The sequence below is a fragment of the Asterias rubens genome, chromosome 8 (assembly GCF_902459465.1).
Source record: "Asterias rubens chromosome 8, eAstRub1.3, whole genome shotgun sequence".
Classification (NCBI taxonomy): Eukaryota; Metazoa; Echinodermata; class Asteroidea; order Forcipulatida; family Asteriidae; genus Asterias; species Asterias rubens.
The window spans coordinates 12,023,673-12,046,996 of NC_047069.1; the positions used below are offsets into that span (position 1 = coordinate 12,023,673).

At 39.5% G+C, this 23,324-nt stretch overlaps 2 protein-coding genes across 2 annotated transcripts in view; one reads left to right on the forward strand and one right to left on the reverse strand.

Moving 5' to 3' along the window:
- The window catches only part of LOC117293587 (histone-lysine N-methyltransferase PRDM9-like), a 34,053-nt gene extending 19,522 nt beyond the window's left edge, over window positions 1-14,531 (forward strand). The window contains exon 8 of the mRNA XM_033775946.1: window positions 14,464-14,531. Coding sequence (XP_033631837.1) covers window positions 14,464-14,531 — 68 coding nt within the window. The remainder of the gene's footprint in view (window positions 1-14,463) is intronic.
- Window positions 14,532-21,385: 6,854 nt separating this feature from the next.
- Window positions 21,386-22,348, reverse strand: LOC117293589 (transcriptional regulatory protein AlgP-like). The gene is made up of 3 exons (XM_033775947.1): window positions 22,230-22,348; window positions 21,648-22,045; window positions 21,386-21,609 (listed from the first exon to the last, which is right to left on the reverse strand). The coding sequence occupies exons 1-3, from the start codon at window positions 22,346-22,348 to the stop codon at window positions 21,386-21,388; spliced, it is 741 nt and encodes a 246-aa protein (XP_033631838.1).
- Between the last annotated feature and the right edge of the window lie 976 nt (window positions 22,349-23,324).

The following is a 23,324-nucleotide window of genomic DNA, read 5'->3' on the forward strand; positions in this document are numbered from 1 at the left end:
CACGGTCTATATTTTTCCTCACTTTGGGGGGAAATGGACCGGAACTGGAAATTATTGCTTAGAATATAAAATATAATCATGACATACAAACGTGAAATTAGATAGCAGTCACGACTGCGGATTTCTACTAATAGAGAATTGTTGTCGGTCGAAATGCGGACGAGTTGCAAAGGTAACCCAACACATAATGTTGTTTTAAATAAAAATAAACAATTGAATAACATTTTGTATTACCCCAATGCGAATTAAACTGCTGTAACTAGAATGATAAAATAATAGACTTAATTTGCATAAAATATTTAATTTGTTTAATTTGCATCGGGGATAAAGCATATTAATTACCCATAACCCCGATGGGTGTAAGCATTGTTCACTCAGTACCAGGGCCCAATTTCATAGAGCTGCTAAGCACACAAATTTGCTTAGCATGAAATTTCTTTCTTGATAAAAACATGCTTACCAACCAAATTTTCATTTATTGCATATTGTTACTGGTATTCAGCTGTTGTTTGCTTATCCTGAAAATCACATGAAAATTTGGTTGGTAATCCTGGGTTTTTTTTGCTTAGCAAATTTTTGTGCTTAGCTGCTCTATGAAATTGGGCCCATTTGCTCAGTACTTTACCGAGGCCTTGAAAAAAAAAAAACTATAGGCTTACTCGAATTTTATTATGTAATATAACAAAACAAAAACAGAACACTGATAAATTGTTGACAAATTGATTCCGGGGTAGTAGTGCCTCAGGCCGTGTCCGAAACGGCGACTTCGGCTACAGCTACGGCTAGATCGCGCGCGTCTGCCTATTCTTCAACACTGGTAGACGCGCTGATCTAGACGTAGCTGTAGCCGAAGTCGTCGTTTCGGACACGGCCTCATTATGTTCTGGGATTATTAGTAAAACGATGAGTGTTATTATTAACAGGGCCCAATTTCATGGCTCTGCTTACCGTAAGCACGGAATCGGCGCTTACGGAAGCAGGGAATTATGTGCTTACGGCAAGCGTATTTCACGGGTTAGCGGCGAATTAATTGGGCTTCTGCGCGTGCGTACTCCACGTTACTAGGCATTCTACGCTTACAAGGCTAGCGCAGAAATTCGGCGCTGGCACGTAAGCGGGGAATCGTGATCGTAAGCGCAGATTCGGCGGTAAGCAGAGCCATGAAATTGGGCCCAGAGCAGCAAATTATTTAACGGACAGAATGGCGCGCGTGTCTCCTTGCGGTCCCGTCGCGTTTGTGCAAGAAGCATCACCAGTGCGCCCTCTAGTTCTTATTTATAACTCTATGGTTGATTGCGACCAAACATTTATTATTTATAACCATCCGGTCCAGTTAGTCTGGTGAAATGCCAAACAGTGAAAATCGGTGTCGGGTGAGGCCATACTTCATATTAATTGAATGTTTAAACGGTTTGCATAATTTACTATGGACCTTCAATAATTTGTATGTTTTCTTGAGTCACCTTTTCTGGCTGGCCTAGATTGTTTTTTGACGTCCTTGTGTTTTAGTTTTTTTTTACTGTAACTAATTGATTTTTTAACCGACCTTGCCTTACAGTCTATTAATTTTGTTAGCATATACTTTGTAACCTTTATTGTCTCGTATACACTTTGCTATATATTTTGTTTATTATATATGAATGAACGTATGTAATTTCTGGGCACTTTTTTTTTAAAATTATATATAAATGAATGTATGTAATTTCTGGGCACATTTGAAAAACAGTGTTTCACTGCAAGATTTCTCCAGGATACAAAGTAAATAAATAAATAAATTAATTAATTAATAAACAACGGTTCATTTACACTACACATAATAGGGGCACCGCACTTGGTTGAACAACCTTGGAACACCGTGACTTAAGCCCTTTTCACACGACGGCAATTTTGCAAGGGTCCCTTGCTTAATTTTAACATGGTTGCAAAACTGCACCTCGTGTAAAAGGACGATGATGTTCATACTATTCATAAAGAATGGCAAAGTTGAGGTTTCACTTGGGATCTTGGACAGTCCTAACATTTTGTTGCCCCTTTACACAGAGTGCAGTTTGTAAAATTTCACACTATGCTCTAATTAAGCAATGTGCTCTGATAAACTGCTATCATGTGAAAAGGTCTTTATCTCAGAAAAAAATTCCAACAGAGATAACCTATTTTATTTAATATTTCCATTCCTTAATTGACACATGTTACGAAGGTAAACTCAGTTCATCGGCTCAGTGCAGAATGTCATTAACTACTTTTTCATATTCATATAATTATCAAAAGTTCATTAAAGGCAGTGGACACTATTGGTAATTACTCAAAATAATTATTAGCATAAAACCTTACTCGGTAGTGAGTATAAATGAGGAGAGGTTGGTAGTATAAAACATTGTGAGAAACGGCTCCCTCTGAAGTGGAGTAGTTTTCGAGAAAGAAGTAATTTTCCACGAATTTGATTTCGAGACCTCAAGTAGAATTCGAGGTCTCGAAATCAAGCATCTGAAAGCACACTTACTGCTTGTGACAAGTGTTTTCTTCTTTCATAGTTAACTCGCAACTCCGACGACCAATCGAGCTCAAATTTTCACAGGTTTGTTATTTTATGCATATGTTGAGATACAGCAAGTGAGAAGACTGGTCTTTGACAATTACCAATAGTGTCCACTACCTTTAAATGAGAAACGCGTAATTTTTTATTTTAATATATTAAATCATGAATCAAATCTTTACTGAGAAGATGAATAAGTAAAATAAAAATCATAAAATCTCATGTTAACAAACAGCTACAAAAATACAGGCAATATAAAAAAAAACAATCGTAAACATACAAGAGTAAGTATTTAAAACAACCAATAATTATTAAAAACAGTTGAGATGTCATTAGACTCAGATGTCAAGTACAAAACCCACAGTCTCATATACGTCCTCTTTATTGTATATGCAAGACTTGAGATGAAAGTGCTAATTCCTTCGGGGCTCACAAGGAGGAGTGGATGTGTAATGTTGTCTTAACCTCTACTTTTTATATTTTCTCTCACGCAGAGAGACAATTTTAATGTCCTGTTGGCTGACATTTAATTATCTTGACATTCAATTATCTTGGTTGACATTTAATTATCTTTAATTCATAAGCCATCATAAAAATAATAATAAATAATAATAAAACTTGTAATGCGCACATAATAATTATCCACCCTGCTGGGCGCAGTAAAACCAAAAACAAAACAAAAACAAGACATGATCCCCTATGGGCAAAATGTTGCTTTGGGTTTAGAGTATTATGTCATACAACAACTTGTTGGTTATACACGTAGTGCTTTGTGCCAAGTTTGATAACGAGAGGGCACGGGCACGTTCATCTTACGGCGAGAATGTAAGGATATTTCAAACACAAAAGGCCCGAAGGCCTCTTCAAGGTGTGGGATACAAACTATTTTTTTTTCCAGGGGCCGTTGCCACCTACTCCTGGGTGCCAAACAGGGTTTTAAGTGCACTACATTTTACGCCAGCGTTAGCTGTAAAATAAGGTGTCCTCATTAGCTAAAGCGCTAAACTTCATTCCAAGGGGAGGTCAATCTGGTCGCGCCATTTCCTCCCAGCATGCCTTGCTGGCTCACAACGTGACGAAAGGTATCGATTCGAAGATGGATTGCAACGTCTTCTACGACCAGGGCCCAATTTTGTAGCGCTGCTAAACGGTAAGCAAATGTGCGTGCTTACTGTAGCAGATTCACAAGTTAGCAGACAAATTGGGCGGACATATTGCGTGTATACAATGGATTTGCATTGTGACGTCTTTTATTTTGCTTACGTTTAGCAGAGCTATAAAATAGAAATTGCACAGTAAGCACAAAATCGGCCGCTAAGCAGGGCAATGAAATTGGGGCCATTGTGTCTACGACCATCTTTGAAGTAAAACAATGGAAACATACGCGTGTACGCGCGCTGCGCACGACTATCAGCCAATGACAGCCTTTCACGCGTGCACGTCATCAAAGATGGCGACCAAAGCAAGGGGTCTTTTGACCTCCATTAATATTTTATGAAGATCAATGATCTAGACCAGCATACCAGCATTACGACTAACGCATGTGTAAAATGTATCTGCAAAGTAAACAAATAGGACACAGCTGTATGAGTCGAATTTAGGTTAATATCGAAAAGTTAATTCATAACAACGGTCAAGTATTTGGTGAAAATAGGTTAATTTTGTTGCGAGAGATAACACACTTGTCGATGAGTAGATTTCCCATGGTTGTCAATGGCAGGCTTCATTTCGGAGGGAAAAACAACCGAGTACCCGCGGCAAAAGAGATAAAGACTTCGTGCTCGGTAATATTTTCAGAGGCTAGAATTAGATGAAAGTAATTAGGGTTTTTAACATTCGGCCTGCAGATGCTGCTGTAATTTGTGGTTTAATCCTCACTGCGTTAAAGACACTGGACACGTTAGGTAATTGTCAAAGACCAGTTATCTCACTTGTTGTATCCCAATATATGCATCAAACACAGACCTGTGAAAATTTGGACTCAATATTGGTCTTCGAAGTTGCGAGAGAATAATGGAAGAAAAAACACCTTTGTCGCACAAGCTGTGTGCTTTGAGATGTCTCTTATTCAGTTCAAATATTTTAATGAGAAATTACTTCTTTCAAAAAAAAACCTACTACTTCAGAGGGAGCCCTTTCTCACATTATTTTATTCTATCAAAAGCTCTCCATTGCTTGTTATACCAAGTAAGTTTTTATGATAACAATTATTTTGAGTAATTACCAATAGCGTCCAGTGCCTTTAGGTGCATACTCTCATTATTCAACAGACAATGATTTAGCTTTCGGGCTGACGACTCTCCCATAGTAAAGACTGTCATTCAAGAGTGTTTCCAGGGTCCCTTAATATGGATTCAAGAATTAATCATGTATGTTTTCTAAATATTGTAAAACTTGTTTTCTCTCCAATTTCATGTTAATGTGAGAAGTTTGTTGATTGTTGGGGGGGAAGGAGATGGAGCTTGGTGGTGCAAAGCTTTGTATGTTGTTTGTTTGTTAGAATTCCAGTCATACATGTATACATCTGTTGTTTGTTTGTTTGATTTCAATTCATACATGTATACATCCGTTCTACTTAAACAAAAGGTTAATTATATGGTGTTTTAATAAATGCAGTTGAATAAATAAGCATATGAATAAGTAGATAAGAGTTTGAGTATGAATAGGGTGCCATCAAGAGAAAGACCAGTCTTCTGTTATCGGAGCACCCAAAAAATTGCTTTCAACAAAAGTGATGTGAAGAAACTATAAATAAATATTCATAAATACCTCGGACAGCTTCGCTATTACGTGGGGGTGTTTAAACCTTTTATACTGACCAGTGTTTATAACCGGTTGTAAGCGGATACTCTTCGCTAGTCTTGGTGCAAGACGTTTCTTGGTAAGGGCGATGCGGGCGCTGTCGATGAGCTGGCCGCGTTGCGTGTGAAAGGAAAACGAGAACGTGTTGCACGGGCTCGGGCCTTTATTACACGGCAACGACCCTGCCTGTTTTAAACGGCCGTGAAATAACTCGTCGCTACACTTTTATTTTCTTATTTAAAGCTGCTCAAACAATGTCTAAAATTCCACTCATTTGACAGATACTCAATGCAACCCTCTCAAACCAGGTTTTCAAGAATTGCTGTATCAACTCTTTCATTCACGACACCTTAATAGAAAAATTCCACTTTGAAAAACAACATCTTCGAATCGTTTCTCGATGATCGAGGCTGTACAGATTGAATGAAACAAATATCGTCATAAATCCCGGACACACGAGGCGGTCTTGTTACAGAAACCCGTTAAACCAAGCTCCTAATTTTCGATTTGGACGGCGAATGTATTTAAGAATTGCAATACGAAGTCAGTATTATAGATTTACAGTTTATACTTACACGAAGTCCATCGACTTAAATAAGGTGATGTTTCACACATCGCTTGTCTTCGTGTTCTTCCCCATCTGTGGTCCAATTGAAAGAAGGGATATAAAGAAGCTCTCTCCAAAGAACCTGGCTGTCAAGTGATTGATTCATTGTCAGAAAGGCGGATTTAAACTGACGTATTCAACTAACGCGACACACATGCCTATTGAGACACCTAATACTTTAAAGTTTGCAATTTCTTTTTGTTTTTTCGCTGTGAAACTTTAAAGGGACAATCTTCAATCGGATTGGGTTCTTTGAATTTTGTTTTGAAAAGAATAATTGGAAAGGTGTCTTAAAGAATATAATGCAACATTGCAATATTGTACCGTTTTGGGGGGTTATTTCATGAATACAGTCCGCTATTTTTGAAGAGTTATTTTTTACTCATGCAAAATGGCGGACCGTTTGTTCATAGTTGGTTGTATATCTCAAGAGGATTTTATAGTATAATCATTACTCACTAATCACAACACTGTATATGTGTGTGTGTGTGTCTGGATAACTCTTTTAAAATGCTAATTATTTAAATTAACTACTGTCTTGTCTTATTGTTTATTGTTATGTTTGTCATTGGCGTGTCCAAGTCCTTGTCTGTCACAGGGAAATGTACAAAAGCAGTATACAACCAGCCTTGTTTGTTTCCGTGCAGTGTAGGCCAGCAAGTTAATTACACTCGATACTATCCTTTACATTGCTATACCGTATTAATTATGTGCATCCATCACTTCATGATTAAAAATGCTCATTGTTATTTGTTCTCAACTATATGTTTAATATTGTCATTGTCAACATGCACATTAAAATGTGCATTGAAACACCATAAAGGGTCTGTGTACTTTTTCCACAATGTCCACAATGCGAGTAGAAAGCTTCGCCCTTAAAATATTACTTGCTGAGGCGCTATGTAATTTTTAAGAAATGAGTAAAACAATTATTTTAGTCTCAGTTTTAGCATTTAAAAACGTATTACCCAGTAATGGTATTTTACCATAACATACCATAACTGGTTAATACGTTTTTAAATGCTAAAATAATGTTCGTCTCACTGACGACTGAGACGAAAATTATTTTCGTGACATTGTTTTAATTTCTCAAAAACTGCAGCACCTCAGCAAGTAATATTTTAACTGAAGCTTTCTATCATCATTATCTTCAAACTGAGTAAGTTTAATGTAAATCTGTTGACATTATGTTTTGTGCTAAAAAAGTATCCAAATCCTTTAACTTGCCAAATTTATTACGTGTATGGGTCAGTCAACAGTTACCTGTAGTCTACGTCTAGTGGCTTCGGGATGCTGTTGTTTTCATTGCTTTTGCGGGGGTGGGGAGGGGTTGGTCATGCTGAAGAAAATGTTCTATTTATAGACATGGCTTAGGCTAAAGTGACTTTTAGGCCTATTTATATTTCTCGCGGGGGTTGACAAGGGTTTGGGAAGTCATCTGTCGAGGAACGTTGTAGTTTAAGACGGCTGTTTCGTCGGCTTTTTGAGTTCCCATTTGAAAAATCAATTGTGGTAGAAGTTGAATAGTTGTTTGCACTCTTGTAGGGGATATCTCAGCTAAGTCAAGTGTGCATTTCTCACTATATTCAGTAACAATTAACCCAAGTAATACAGTAGCATGAGATAACAAATGTATTTTGTGCACAATGATTCAATAGAAATCAGCAGATAATGACAACATTTAGGTGTAAGGTGAAGCAGAACGCTTTTGTACCATAACCTATGGCAGACAGGAACCGTGACAGCAAAGGACAAACAAAGCAGACAAGATAATAATGAGACAAGGCAAACACAACTTACAAGTTACACCTATATGCTTGTTAGTTTATGAATAAGAGTCAAGCAAATTATAGGCTAAGTTTTTTTTAGTAACAAACACAGATAGAGAAATGAAGATTTAAAGGCAGTGGACACTATTGGTAATTACTCAATATAATTATTAGCATAAAACCTTTCTTGGTGACGAGTAATGGGGAGAGGTTGATGGTATAAAACATTGTGAGAAACGGCTCCCTCTGAAGTGCCATAGTTTTCGAGAAAGAAGTAATTTCCCACGAATTTGATTTCGAGACCTCAGATTTAGAACTTGAGGTCTTGAAATCAACCATCTAAACGCACACAAATTCGTGTGACAAGGGTGTTTTTTTCTTTTATTATTATCTCACAAGTTCGATGACCGATTGAGCTCAAATTTTCACAGGTTAGTTATTTTATGCATATGTTGAGATACACCGACTGTGAAGGCTAGTCTTTGACAATTACCAATAGTGTCCACTGGCTTTAAGAGCATCATTTAAACTATTCCTGGACCAGTGTGAGATGCTTTGATGGACATGATTGTTTTCGGAGGCATGCAATGATTATGTTTTTAGAATGCACAGAATAATGTTTTCATAATTTACCAATCCACTCAATACTGTGCCGACCAGATTGAAATCCCACTCTGTTTGCGTTTGTCACACAAACCAGGATTATAGTTCATCCTTTATCGGGGGTGGGTTCATAATGTATATGATTATGAAGAAGACAAACATATAAAAACAAGCCATCAAACCATGTTTGTGGTCACAACATTGAATGATCCGTTTATGTTGTTGTCTAGGAGCCTAAAACAACACGTGGGAGGGACTTTTAAGTGACCTTCTTTGGTAGGAGTTCTGTCGGTGCCCCCCCCCCCTAGATTCGGTTCCCCATGTGGCAAACTGTGTACAATTCTTCTGATACTAGCACCCGTCCTTTAAACCATGCTCCTCCAGCCATGTTAATTTCCCCTGGGACACCGTCTCGTCCAAAATATATTTTCTTTCGTCCAAGCTGACGGACCAGCTGCCGGGCCGGGCTGTCTGGATCGCGGGTTCATAACCCATCACCCGTGCCCTTGCTACTCTTGGCCCCTATATATTGGCGTCGTAGCCCAACAGGGGCGTAGTTATACACAACCAAATGTACGAATACAAAGTTGTGCATTCAATCATTCTGTTGTTAAGGTATGGACAACCGACAAGCCTCTAAATGCCATAGACATTCCGCTCAAATATTTTCTGAAACTGTCAAGTTTCCTGTTCAAATTTACTTCCGTGATAAATAGATATTTCCGCAGCACCCCCTTGGGCCGAATCAAGGCAAGTAAAGACTTGATAGATTGGTTGCAATACGCGTCATTGGCCGCCATCTTTGATGTATTTTACACGTGGAAAGTGCACGCGTGTACGCGCTGCGCGTGAATCGCGTGCACTTTTCACGAGTAAAATACATCAAAGACGGCGGTCAATGACGCGTATTGCAACCCATCAATTAAAAGTCGACTTTTTGTGAATGGATTGTGACTTATAGTTAGAAATGCAGCTGTTTCACGATGTCATGTTGAATAACTTTTAGATTTTTGTGTTATCAGATACTTTCAATGGAGTATCATTGTGGTATCACTTTCAGATTATACTTTACCAAGAATGTTTCAACTAAATACCATGACGGCTGAAAAAGGATCCAAAACGCATTGAGTAGAAGGAACGTATGTAACCAAACTGCTGCAATGCAGCAAAAACTAGGAGACAGTTCACTGACATGACTTGCACCTCTTTGTAAACATTCCAAGTCAGATTAATTTCATTCTGATAAGGCATATTGCCTGATTTGTTTTGTCCCCAATCAGCTTTCTTACATTATAACATAGTCTTGCTGAGTTGCATCTCATGGAGTTGAGTCGGCTTGGGGCGCAATGTATGTGTAATAATTTGGAAGCCAGCGGCGCTAAAAGTCTGGTGACGCCACAAAACATCACACATACGCATTCTCTGCATTCATTGCAACACTGGGCATAGTCTACTCCAAGACAGCGACATCGAAGGTGTTCCTTTCATTGTGAAAGGGCATTGTCACAACAAGACCATAAGGCAACTTTTACAGGCAACTTGGAGGCCTCATGTGCATGCTGGCAGGTTACAGCGCCACTTTGGTTCCATGAGTAATTTAGTATAGCATTGTCGTAATTATGATCCCTCGAAAAACAAAAGGAAACAAAATCAAATGTATGCCTGTTCTTCTTGGATATCGTCTGGATTTGGTTGCCCGTAAAATACAGGGGTCGATTTTTCACAAAGAGTTGAGACTAGTCCTAACTTATAGGACTAGTTACAAACTAATCGGACAAGTAACCCAACCTAACTCAAGATTAAAGACTGTCTTAAGTCTTTTAATATCTACCTCAGGTGTGACATGTCACTTTATAGACTGTGCAAGTTTCATGAGTAAAGATCCATTGCATAAACCGCCATCACAGTCAGTGCTCATGATTTTCAGTGCAGTCTAACGTCATTGAGCTGAGGCGTTAGCGTCTTCTTTAAATTACGTCAAGCCTTAGTGTTACGCCCTGGTAACCATCGCAATTAGCGCATACATAGTCTTATCAAAACACTCTAACATTATTATGAAGATGTTTACAATTCAATGTTGAAGTTTTTATTGGGAAAAATGATTTATAACTAAGTACCTCTGGACGTCTCTAAACTCACCTGAACCGTAAAAGAACGTATACACATCTTGAAAGACGTTTTATGACTACACCTTGACAGGCGGGAACGCGTTTAATTGGATCTTAAACACCTGCTGAATATTGAAACTGTCAGATATATTGCTCAGTGTTACTGTTATCAAATTTTCAACTCTGAACCACCCAAGGGAAACTAACTAGGTAGATTTTAAGTGAAATGTGATTGAACAAAGACAAATTGACAAGAGCGGGATTTGAATCAAGGACCTCCGGATTAGCGTATCGGCGCTCTAAATGTCACGTGGTGTCAGTTTCGCTCTGAGTGAGTGAAAGTCAATCTGCGTCACTCTTTCAAAGTGAAATTCAAACGAGTTTCACTCTAAATCTAGGTACCGTCTTGCACTCTAAAAAAAGTTGTTCGACATTTATCATGGCTTTTTGCAAGAGTTAACGAGTGCTGTTGTTTCACTTTTTTACATGAGCCATACGAAAACAACCATTATGTTGGTTGTCAGTGTGTCTCGCCATTTTGTAAATAATCTTCGGGGTGGCAGTCAGAAACCATACAACCGTTAACTGCAGTGTTGACAGGGATCACACCTACCCCACCAAATTTATAAAAGGAGAATTTCTTATTGGAAATGGTGATAGTTCCCCCAATCATTTATAGTAATGGAATTTCTCGTGTGTATCTTTGAGAAGTTTAAAGCATGTTAAAGCTACAAACTCGAAGTACTGAGAACAGATAACTTTTCTTCAATTTTACAGTCTCAAACATTTGACTTGATGTCAGTTAAAAGTTTTACTGCATATAAAGATAGTTCAGTTCAGCACAACATTTATTTTCAATTCCTTAATCAATATAAATACAGTGTTTACAAAGTGTTACACAATATACTGGAAATTGGGGGTAACAACCAAGTATCAACACAGCTTGTGTTTGGGAGTGCCCATACAAAGAAAAGATCCAATACATATACAATATAGACAATACTGCTGTGCTTTTTTATATGCCCTCTCTTGTCTTAAAGGCAGTGGACACTATTGGTAATTACTCAAAATAATTATTGTCATAAAACCTTTCTTGATTACGAGTAATGGGGAGAGGTTGATGGTATAAAACATTGTGAGAAACGGCTCCCTCTGAAGTGCCATAGTTTTCGAGAAAGAAGTAATTTTCCACGAATTTGATTTCGAGACCTCAGATTTAGAACTTGAGGTCTCGAAATCAAGTATCTAAACGCACACAACTTCGTGTGACAAGGGTTTTCTTTCTTTCATTATTATCTCGCAACTTCGATGACCGATTGAGCTCAAATTTTCACAGGTTTGTTATTTTATGCATATGTTGAGATACACCAACTGTGAAGGCTAGTCTTTGACAATTACCAATAGTGTCCACTGGCTTTAATGTATTTTGGGGGATTTAGGAGATATACGCCTTTTGGCGATAGTTATTTTTTTTAAACTTTTATGCTCTCCTGGCAACCCCACTGTTGTTTTACTTTGATTTCTTAAATATTTTTAATGTATGAACATGTTCTTGTAAAATGTGATTGCCCGAATAAATATTATTATTGTATTGTATATAAGCATTTGTATATAAGCATGGGTGTGTACTTCAAAAAAGTGTAAATGTTTTTGCATACTTTGGTGTTATTTTAACAACCATGGTATTAACTTCGACTCTCTTTTCGGTATATGTATGTCACAACACTCGTGGTGTCGATTTTAACACTCCATTTTTCAGTGTGGATTATCCAGAACTTGAGTATTTGACTTTCGTTTATGACTGTCTTTTAGACAAACACAAGGTTACTAATAGGGGACTTTTAGGACACTAGGTGGAAGCAGACTTTCCATGTAAACTCCATTGTTCTCGGTAATGTGCGCATGCTCAGAACTACGTAAACAATGGCAATTTACCTGGTAAGTTTGCTGCCACCTAGCGTTCCAAAGTCTCCCATTGGTATCAATATACCTGTAGCATGACTGTATGTTGTAAGCATGACGTCATCCAACCGTAAACCACGCCTTTCACTTTTGGCTTCGCCAATTCCGTTGCTCACTCATTGAAGTGCCCCCTAGTATTTACTTTAATCCATGCCTTGTATGCCCTATATCTTACCAAAGACTCGAGTTTTCTTCGAAATTGTCACATTTTGCATTGACCACTTACATGAGCCCCGATTGTCCCTGGAGTGCAAGATGAACTAGTTTTTGCGTATTATTATGCACAGACACTTAAAGTAACACCCCTCCGCTGGCACCCATTCTCATTTGGGAGCAGATCAACCAATTCTTGGCAAGTGGTTGCCCTACAAAATAATACAATCTATGTGGTAATTTAAAAAAATACAGTAACATTTTTGCAATCTTGAGAGTGCTATCAAGGACAAAAAAAGAGATTTTTTTTCATAAAGAGAGGGGGAGGGGCGACCGGTATGGGGACGGTGAGAGGGGTTTGGAAGATAACACGCTGTACCCTGCGCCCAGGTTGATATGTATCTACCAACTCGTCCTCTGAAATAAAGTTCATGGATTAAGTGATAAAGGCAGTGTACACTGTTGGTAATTACTCAAAATAATTACTAGCATAAAACTCTACTAGGTAACGAGTAATGGAGAGCTGTTGGTAGTATACAACATTGTGAGAAACAGCTCCCTCTGAAGTGACGTAGTTTTCGAGAAAGAATTAATTTGAGGTCTCGAAATCAAGCATCTGAAAGCACACAACTTCGTGTGACAAGGGTGTTTTTTCTTTCATTATTATCTCGCAAGTTCGATGACCGATTGAGCTCAAATTTTAACAGGTTTGTTATTTTATGCATATGTTGAGATACACCAACTGTGAAGGCTATAATTATAGTCTTTGACAATATTACCAATAGTGTCCAGTGCTTTTAATGTTAGCATAAAAACTTACTTAAATTGTGCATAGAGCAAGTTGCTTGCTCTATTATTCATGGTAACGAGCAATGGAGAGCGGTTGATTTGATAGTATAAAACATCGTGAGAAATGGCTCCATCTGAAGTAGGCCTTAATGTAGTTTTTGAGAAAGAAGCAATTTCTCACTCAATTATTTCAGATGAACAAGAGACCTCAGCTGAGATCTCGAATTCAAAGCATCTAAAAGCACACAACTTGTGCGATAAGCCTGTTTTTTTTTTTTTTTTTTTTTTTTTTTTTTTTTTTTCTTGCTTCTTCGATTACCAATTTGGATTTAAACAAATTACATATTTGTTATTTGTATACATTTGTTGGAATATGCCTACACCAAAAGTGAGAATCTGGTCTTAGACAATTACCAATAGTGTCCACTGACTTTAAGACACACACGAGACTGCTGAGTCACGAACACTTCTCACAATAGTAGGAAACACACAATAAGATGGACGAACAAACAGACAGGTGTATACATATACAAGAAACATCGGTCCTCAAGAAGACGATCACCTTCTTCAACTGAAATGCCCAAGGGTATCCAGCGGAAAGATCTCCTTGTAGAATCATTCCTTGTCTTGTCTCCCCTTACCCCTTAATCTTTTGAAGAAATCCCCGGGAGTTAGGACTAAAACCCTTGCAAATGAACCCGCTGAGGGGGGCTTACTACGGGATGATACATTAAATTAAACGGTGGCTCTCTCTGGTCTTGATGGATAGGGGTAGCATTTTCCTTGATCAAACAGGTATCTCGGGTTCGGAATAACACACACACACACACAATATTCAAAATTCAGCGTAAAAAGGATAGAAATATAAAATAATTGCTTTTGTAGCTCCAGGTTATCTATGGGCCTATCCGTACAACAACTGCACCCTCTAACTAAACTACACTTCCCCTTTATGCAGGAGAACAGCTAATTCTCTACTCACGCGTGAATATTTTTTATAGAAGGGAGAATACTAGTGCCCGCTGGGGAAAAATCTTATAGTCATGTTTGATTTTTTTTTTAACAAACTGTGTTTAGTTAATACTGATGACAAACAAGATTTGTTGTTAAATACTTATTTTTGTTTTCCCCCTGTAGGTGTTGAGAAGGACTGCAGATACGAACGGTCTGAATGGATGTTTCCGATGCTGAGGGCAACACGTTAACGCATAGCGGCATGCAACATCCTACCAATTTCAAGTAGATTCAAATCAAATTGGAAAGTGGATTTGTGTTTTGGAGCGTGACCCCACCTGGAGGATAAGTTACTTTCTGATTGGGACGTAGAATGTGATCCAGTCATTAAAGTGGACTCGACAAAGGCATCGTCCATCAGAAGGAAAGTGGAAGACTAAAGATCCATGCAAGGTTCGTACTTCGTGTTATCTTCCTTTAGACCCCGTGCGTTGGCCGACATCTTTGATGAAATGTGCACCCACGAAGAGTTTTTATTGGCTGAGAGTCGTGCTCAGTCCGTACACGCGTGCACTTTTCCATTTGCTCTGAATCAAAGATGGTGGTCGGTGACGTCATGTCCAATGCATCTATTCGTGGTAAAGAAACCATGCATTTAGATGATGTGCACATAGCGTCATCAACCGCCATATTTGATGATAAAAGTGCACTCGTAACACTTGATACTGGGTAGGCCCAAAAGAAAAAAGTTTGGAGAAAGGAAAATCCTAGTTATCAAACAAGTTTGGAGAAAGGAAAATCCTAGTTATCGCATTATTCGCTGACTTGCAAATTGTAATGTGCTCACTATTAGTGCCTCACAATCGAAAGGTCTCAGAGCCCCAAAGGCGACGTTGTACAATAGTATCTAAGTACATTTTTATGAATAAAATATAGGCCCTAAACATGCGCCGGAGATATCGAGTTTAAAAATAAATGAAGAGAGAAAAAAAAGGGGAAACATAAAAACACCAAACGGCAATTATGCTTGTGTGCCGAAGGCTGCCCAATTTCGTTCCCGAATTTCGCTTAAAGTCCAATCCGCAACGGTGATACCAGAATAGAAAACACCATAGCTTGTCCATCTATGTAAATTACAACTGTTTTTGTCGATTCAATCGGAGTTACAGGATTGTAGGCTTTCGGCAATCTTTATTATACTAGGCATTAAAGGGACAATGCAAAATAATCCGAAGGTCATGAATCAAAAAAACAAATTCGGCGTGAGAGAAATGTAATTTCATTAGACCGTGAGTAGTTAAGTCTTGTGTTTGTATTTAGCTGTTATCATCCACTGGTAATTTAATTTAACTGTGTGGATTTTGTTGCTATCCTTTTGGGAGTAAAACATACTACATTATGATATTAGCTCGGTATCAAGTGCCAATCATGTGTGAATCCTGTTGGGTATTTGTGTTTGGAAAAGCAAAATGGCTCGAACTGGCAAAGTGTCAAAACATGACAGACCTTACCAACGTATACATAGACTTTTCCCCCCCAACTGAGTGAACAATATGGATCTGTAGTCTGGAAACTATTATAGGAAGACTGTTCATTTCGATTTGTAATTTAAAATCTCGACGACTGTTAATAAATAGTCTTCATATAGAACCAATAATAATTTATTCTTAGTAATGGCAGGACTTATTGAAATACCGACCATGATGCTTAACACATCAACACTATCAACACGAGTCTTGCGAGCTTTAATATAACCATGGAGGTAGAAATGATATAACAGGCTAGACCCATTTATTGTTTTGTATCGCAAATACTGGGTACGTGCGCGCAAGGCGTGGAATGAGGTGCATGCTGTTCTAGCGATCAAGTTTAATCGTAAGCTAGACCAGCATGACTGGGAGACTTTGAGGCGCTAGGTGGCAGCAGACTTACCAGGTAAATTTTCATTGTTTACGTAGTTCTGAGCATGCGCACATTATCGAAAACAATGGATTTTACGCGATAAGTCGATATTATTATTATATTATTATTATTATTATTATTACCCACTCCAGAAGCAGGGCGCCTGGGGCTGACCCGAAAAAAAAAAATTGCGACCCGGGTGAGCTCCCTGGAATGACGTCAAAGCTATTCGAAAGTACCGGGGGCAGATCGGGGTCGACCCAGGGAAGCTAGTTGAACTCTATGGTCGAACGCATCCATTATAAGCTTCAACAGCGACCTCACTGAGGTCAAAAGATGTCCAATATTGACTGAGACATGGCACAGTGCGGTCATGCATGCACATTTAAATTGTTTTACCTCATTTTGATCTGACCGTCAGCAGCCGCCACTGTTGTCGCCGTTTTTTGACCGGTCAATAAAATAGACGCATCCGAGTGAAACACCGACCACGCACGATTCAAGCAATATTATTCATTAGTTGTATGCGAATAAAGTAAAGTGCTGAAAGGTTTATAACTTTATTTAAATCTAATCACAATGCGTTATACTGACCCCATAGTTCAAAAGTGAATCGGTGATACTTTGTATTTGTAAAGGGACTTCGCTTAGTTTGGTGGCGCTAACATGTGAACTACCCTGTGGATCTTTTAGATAGGGAACATTATTACTTTCCATAAAAATAGGACGAGTCCCATAACGGGAGACATTCTCTCCACGTGGGACTGATTGTACAGTATCTTGGGGAGGTAGTGCTTTCTGCTCTACCGGCTAGGCTTCGAATTGAAGATACCCCAAGCCTACATTCGTATGGACTGTGAAAGGGGTAACCCTGTTTCAGCCCTATGAGTAGGTGGCAATGGCCTCTGGAAAAAAATAATTGTAGCCCACACCTTGAAGTGGCCTTCGGCCTTGTGTGTCAGGCGACTTGCATTACCAAAACAAAATCTTTGAAAAATGACGTTTGCAGTGTTATACTTCTACGAGTATGCTATTTTTGAAGGCGACGTGAAAGGACCATAAACGCTCTCAAACACTTGTTATTTGTTCCTCGACTACTTCTGATGCACTCACTTTACAAGGTCGATCATTTGCTTGATTAATGTTATTCTCGGTGTACTAGATGAACCGTGTCCCGTCCCCCCCCCCCCCCCCCCCACTCGTCTGTCTCCTCGGCTCTTGCCCTTGATGGAACACTTTGATCAAGTTACGCTCATTCATCGTCCCTTCCCACTCAACAAAAGAAACCATTTTAATTTGGATGTATGTCTCTAGACGTCGGTTAGCAGAGCTTCAAAATTAACCTTCAGATGATTGATCGGAATGATTAGAAAATCAAATTGAGTTCAGATGAACTAATTGACTAACTAAACATGTTGAAAGATGTATACAGATCCATGGTGCATGCATGCATGCCGCCACTTCCCTGCTCATCATACCATAGAGAAATTATATACGGCCCTTTGCGAAACCACGGCTTCGGCTCTTGATTCGGCTCAGGCTATATAGCTTGGCCCCGCGGTTGTTTTGACGATTGCGCGTGCTTTTTGTACGCGCCCAGCCCCAGGGCTTCAGACGAGAGGACAGAGCCTGAAGCCGAATCCCGTTTCGAAGCTGCCTATAGTATATACCAATATTGGTAACTGTTGGTGTTCAGCTTTTGTCTGGAACCTCTTGCCACCTGTGTTTCCTCCAGCTAAGAGAGAAATATTCTCTCTCGCAATACTTGTCCTTAAAATGATCACTGTTTCTTTTAGTTTTAATCGTCATAAAATTAAAAGCTACATATATAAGGAATGTTATAAGAAGTTTAATGGTGACGGATACAAAACCCCAAGCTTTGATTGTAATATATAATTAAGAGGTATACCAATTCCTCTCTTTAACTCTGCGTCGAGGATGAGAGCTTTAAAGTCACATGGAAGTGGTATTTTGTCAAAATAAAGCTTTTGTCAATAAGCTTTTGTAAATTAACTAAGGTAAAAAAAAAAATAGTTTCCGTTATATTTTAAAATTTGAAAAAGTCACACCCGAGAGGGCGATGTTCGTGACGTCAATCGAGGCGCGATGAATCGCATGCAGTGCCAACACAAGATAGTGACGCTTGGCGCAAGCTAAAACATGCCCTCAAAGTTGAAACAATTCCACGTTAGGCAAATGCTCCTTTAGGTTCGTTACGTTTTTCAGGTACCTTCTTCGACTCCCTCACTAGCTGGAAAAAATTATTGGGATGGCGTCATGTTTCAGAAAAAACCTTTCTCTTCATGTCAAAATGTCTAGTGTATTCCTGATTCTCGAAGCACGACGGCTCGAAGTGTTTGCTGCACAGGGCTGGAAAAGACGTCGGACCGGACCACTTTGCAACCTTACATCATCTTTTAATTAGCTGTTTTGCTGCATAAAGCAGCAATACACCTGGTCGACATTGCCGGAAAAATGCAAGAAAAAACTTTTTCGAAACGTACAAACTTACGACTAGGACTTGAATGTACTTGCACGTACGTGTGTTCGATGTTCGATCGAGGCAACGTCTTCCTCGATTGACGTCACAAAAGGGGTAGGCGGAGTTAAGGTCTACTCCACCTTATCACTCATCAGGCTGCTTCATGACATGGTTGACTGCGTTTAAAATTTTACAATCCGTTTAACTAAATCGCTAAATTAACGCTTGAAAAGCTACAGACACTCAGTCTTTACTGCAAGTTTATTGACTTGTATTACATACAAATATAAATTAACAAATGCTGGAACCGCTTGAACTAAACTGCTTTAAAGGCACTGGAAACTATATATTATTCAATATAATTGTTAGCATAAAACCTTACTTGGCAACGAGCAAGGGAGAGCTGTTGATAGTATAAAACATTGTGAGAAACGGCTCCCTCTGAAGTAACGCAGTTTTGAGAAATAGGCAATTTCTCACTCAAATAATAAAATCCTTCAGCTGATGCCCTTTTTTATGCATCTGAATGCAAACAAATTTGAGAAACAATGATGTTGTTTCTTGTATTATTCTCTTGCAACTTCGATGAGTAATTTCTTTGGGAGATTTGTTATTTGATGCAGGGATACACCAAGTAAAAATAAAAGTGTCCAGTGCCTTTAACGACACTAGACTCCTCGTTCATCACAACAAACATGAACAATCCTTGTAAAAATGTCGGAGTTTCCAAAGCATTTGAAATCTTATTTATAGCTTCAAAAGTAGAACAATGATTTCAGAAAAGTTCGACTGAACCACTTCATTTGTCATTCATGTCTGACCAAAGTATCCGATTGACGATTTATGTGGACAAAATAGAGGGACATCGAAAAAAAATTTGGCTCGCATTCTGAGAATGATTTACCTTCTTTATTGTTTTGTCCCCTTGTTGGTACCTTTACCATTTGTATAGCAAGTTGTTTGGACATGGCATAAATCTCTATTAACACCGTAAATGTATGTAATATAATTTGCCTGTATAAGTTTCAGCTTCATATGTCGCCAAGTTTTTTGAGAGAAAGGGAAAATCGCCGAGCAATGTTTGCAGTAGAGTCGTGTAAATCCGTTGTATTTTGCTTAATCATTTTCGTTTCACGAGACGAAATTTACATTCGTGTAATTGTTTTGCTCGTTTCTAACTAAAGATACAGCATGCTTACCAGGTATTTTAAGGGAAGCTTTATACCATCATAATCTTTAAACTGTGTTAAAGTTTTATGTGAATCTGTGGACATTTATATTTTGTGCCGTACAAAAGGTACCCGAACACTTAAAGAAAAGAGAAGAGGTTGATAAAGGTTTTAGGGTATAGAGTTTCAGTGTGATAACGGTAAGGGTGGTTAGCGTTAGAGTAAAGTTTAGGGTAGACTGGTCCCTTGTCTTTATCTACAAGGATAAAGCCAGGCACTGGTTTTACAGGCGCAATAATTTCACTAGATACACTGATTCCCATTGATAAACGTGCAATGAAGTAAATTGTTCATGATATCTGTTTTTGGTTGGTTTAGGGTGATGTTTGTTATAGCTGCACTTTTGGTCGTCTGCAGCATGCGTCATGCATAGTATCTGTATTACCCGATATTCTACAATGGGCTGTACCACACTCCAGAGGGGTGTCAACAACAGGAGTCTGTGGTGGGCAGCTGCCAGCGTCCTTTGTGTACACAATCGGTATATCATTGTCAATGGTAGATGTAACAAAATTGATAACTTGATTAACTATAACAAAATCGAAATCTTAATTAATTTCACAAACAAATATTGTAACCAAGGCACGACCTGCTCTGATTCCTGAACAACGCAACTCGATAAAAAAGGAGCATTGCGAAAGTGCAACAACAAAACCATTGTCCCAATGAAAACGCACGTACGCATGTTACTAATACGTCACACAGGTGCGTTGGGACAAAAGAGGATTCTCGCTTGTTGAGGGGCTATTTAATATATAAAGTGTATCCATTTGCTTGATTTTTGACTGTATTCTTTTTTGAACGAACGACAAATATTTTTTCATCGATTTATTTTAAGGCTCCTATACCGTCTTTTTATTCATCTTTCAGTGCCTCATGAAATAGGATACCAAGAGCCAAGCGACCGTTATTTTAATCTTTTGAACAATTTTGAGGGATGTGCAATCAAAACCGATAGTCTACAGACTCACTCTATACAATTACTGGATCGATTTTCAGGTATATATGACATAAAAGACATTGAATACATAATATTGAGCGTGGTCGAGTGCCTTAACGAAAAGCACATGGTAACTTATGGAAAGGATAATCCGTATCTATTGAGACGCATGGCCAAAGGAAACGAAATGGGATAGTTGACTTTGGTAAATCTCAACTTGGTTGGTCTGTCTTGTGTTATCTGTGGGTGTTGATAAAATAGTTTGAAAGGTAAACACCTATCCAGTTTGTGATGTCTTGTTATTATTATTTTATAACTCCCTTCTCCAAAGAATTCCCTTGTGGGGTCCAGGTTAAAGAATTCCCTTATTTGGTATACTGCTCCATTGTGAAGTAGTCACCACAAGGGCACTTGCGTATAAGCTCACAATTGATGTACTTTGTGTGATTATTATCCTGTTTTAACATACAGTCAATGCGTCACACGCGTGAGTATCTGCTGCACAGACATTGTTTAAGCTACATCTGGCTCAAGAGCTGGTTACAAAGCTGGTTACAGAGCTGGTTCCAAAGCTGGCCTCAGAGCTGGTTCCAAAGCTGGTTCAAGAGCTGGTTCAAGAGCTGGTTCAAGAGCTGGTAAAATAGCTTGCTCCAAAGCTGGTTCAGGGGGTAGTTCCAGAGCTTTCTCCGGAGCTGGCTCAATGGCTAGTTCCAGAGCTTGTCTCAGCGCTGGTCTCAGAGCTGGTCTCAGAGCTGGTTCCAGAGCTGGTTCTCGAGCTGGTGACAGAGCTGGTCTCAGAGCAACATGTTCTAACAGCTGGCTCCAGAGCTAGTTCCAGAGATGGTTCCCGAGCTGGTTCCCGAGCTGGTTCCAGAGCTGGTTTCAGAGCTGGTTCCAGAGCGTGTCTTGGAGCCACATGGTCTCAGAGCTGGTTCCAGAGCTGGTTTCAGAGCTTGTCTCAGAGCTGGTTCAGGAGCTGGCTCAAGAGCTGGCTCAAGAGCTGATTCAAGACATGGTAACAGAGCTTGTTCCAGCGCTGGCTCAATGGCTAGTTCCAGAGCTTGTCTCAGAGCTGGTTCCAGAGCTGGTTCCAGAGTAGAGCTGGTGCCAGAGCTGGTTCCAGAGTAGAGCTGGTGCCAGAGCTGGTTCCATAGTAGAGCTGGTGCCAGAGCTGGTGTCAGAGTAGAGCTGGTGCCAGAGCTGGTTCCAGAGCTGGTTCCAGAGTAGAGCTGGTGCCAGAGCTGGTGCCAGAGCTGGTTTCAGAGCTGGTCTCAGAGCTGGTTCCAGAGCTGGTGCCGAGGTTGTTCCCGAGCTGGTTCCCGAGCTGGTTCCCGAGCTGGTCCCCGAGCTGGTCTCAGAGCTGGTCTCAGAGCTGGTTCCAGAGCAACATGGTCACATAGCTGGTTCCTGAGCTGGTTCCAGAGCTGTTTCAAGAGCTGGTTCCAAAGATGGTTTAAGAGTTAGTTCCAGAGCTGGTTCCCAGAGCTGGTTCTCGAGCTGGTTCCAGAGCAACATGATCACAGAGCTGGTTCCAAAGCTGGTTCAAGAGCTGGTTCCAAAGCTGGTCTCAGAGTTGGTTCCAGAGCTGGTCTCAGAGCTAGTTCCAAAGCTGGTTACAGAGTTGGTTCCAGAGCTGGTCTCAGAGCTAGTTCCAAACCTGGTTCAAGAGCTGGTTCCAAAGCTGGTCTCAGAGCTAGTTCCAAAGCTGGTTCAAGAGCTGGTTCCAAAGCTGGTCTCAGAGCTGGTTCCAAAGCAACATGGTCTCACAGCTGGTTCCAAAGCTGGTCTCAGAGCTGGTTCCAGAGCTGGTACAATTAGGTGGTCCCCGGAGCAGTCTATCACATCGGGAGTTGTAGCTGCAAACATAGCACTCAAAACAGTCAATATTTGACATTTTTCCACATTCAGGTGCAGCAATTCAATAAGCTGGATGTCTTATTTGAAACGAAAAACAAATCCAAATTGAGTAGGCCTAGGTCCAGAAGTTACAAACCATGCCCAATGATTAGAACTTTAGTTTTGCTCTTTGCGATGTTGTTGTGTCAAAAACAACCAAACGTAATTAAGATTAGATTTCGAAAACAACCAAACGTAATCGAGCAACTTTGCGTGTCTCAGTACAGATTATGTTTAATTACATTAATGCTCTTGTCGATCTCTCGCCATGCACCCAAACAGCGTGACCGTTTCAAAAGCTTTGATGGGCTCGTCACGCACATTGCCAGTTTCAAGCCAATTTCACCAAAAATTATGTTAAGATCTTCGTCCAATGATGTACGCTCCTCTTCGTTTAATAGTCATGTTCCGCCCTGTTGAGATCCACAACCTTTCTGCCTCTCGAAGCTGCATTATTTTTCTGCATTGTTATCAATACAATACAAAACCTCAATACTGTAGATACCAAAACACACAAAAAGCCTGCAAACTTGCTAGTTTTTGACCCAACATCTCAAGTTATCAAGTTTGGAAGTAGGCCCACTCGGTTGTATTT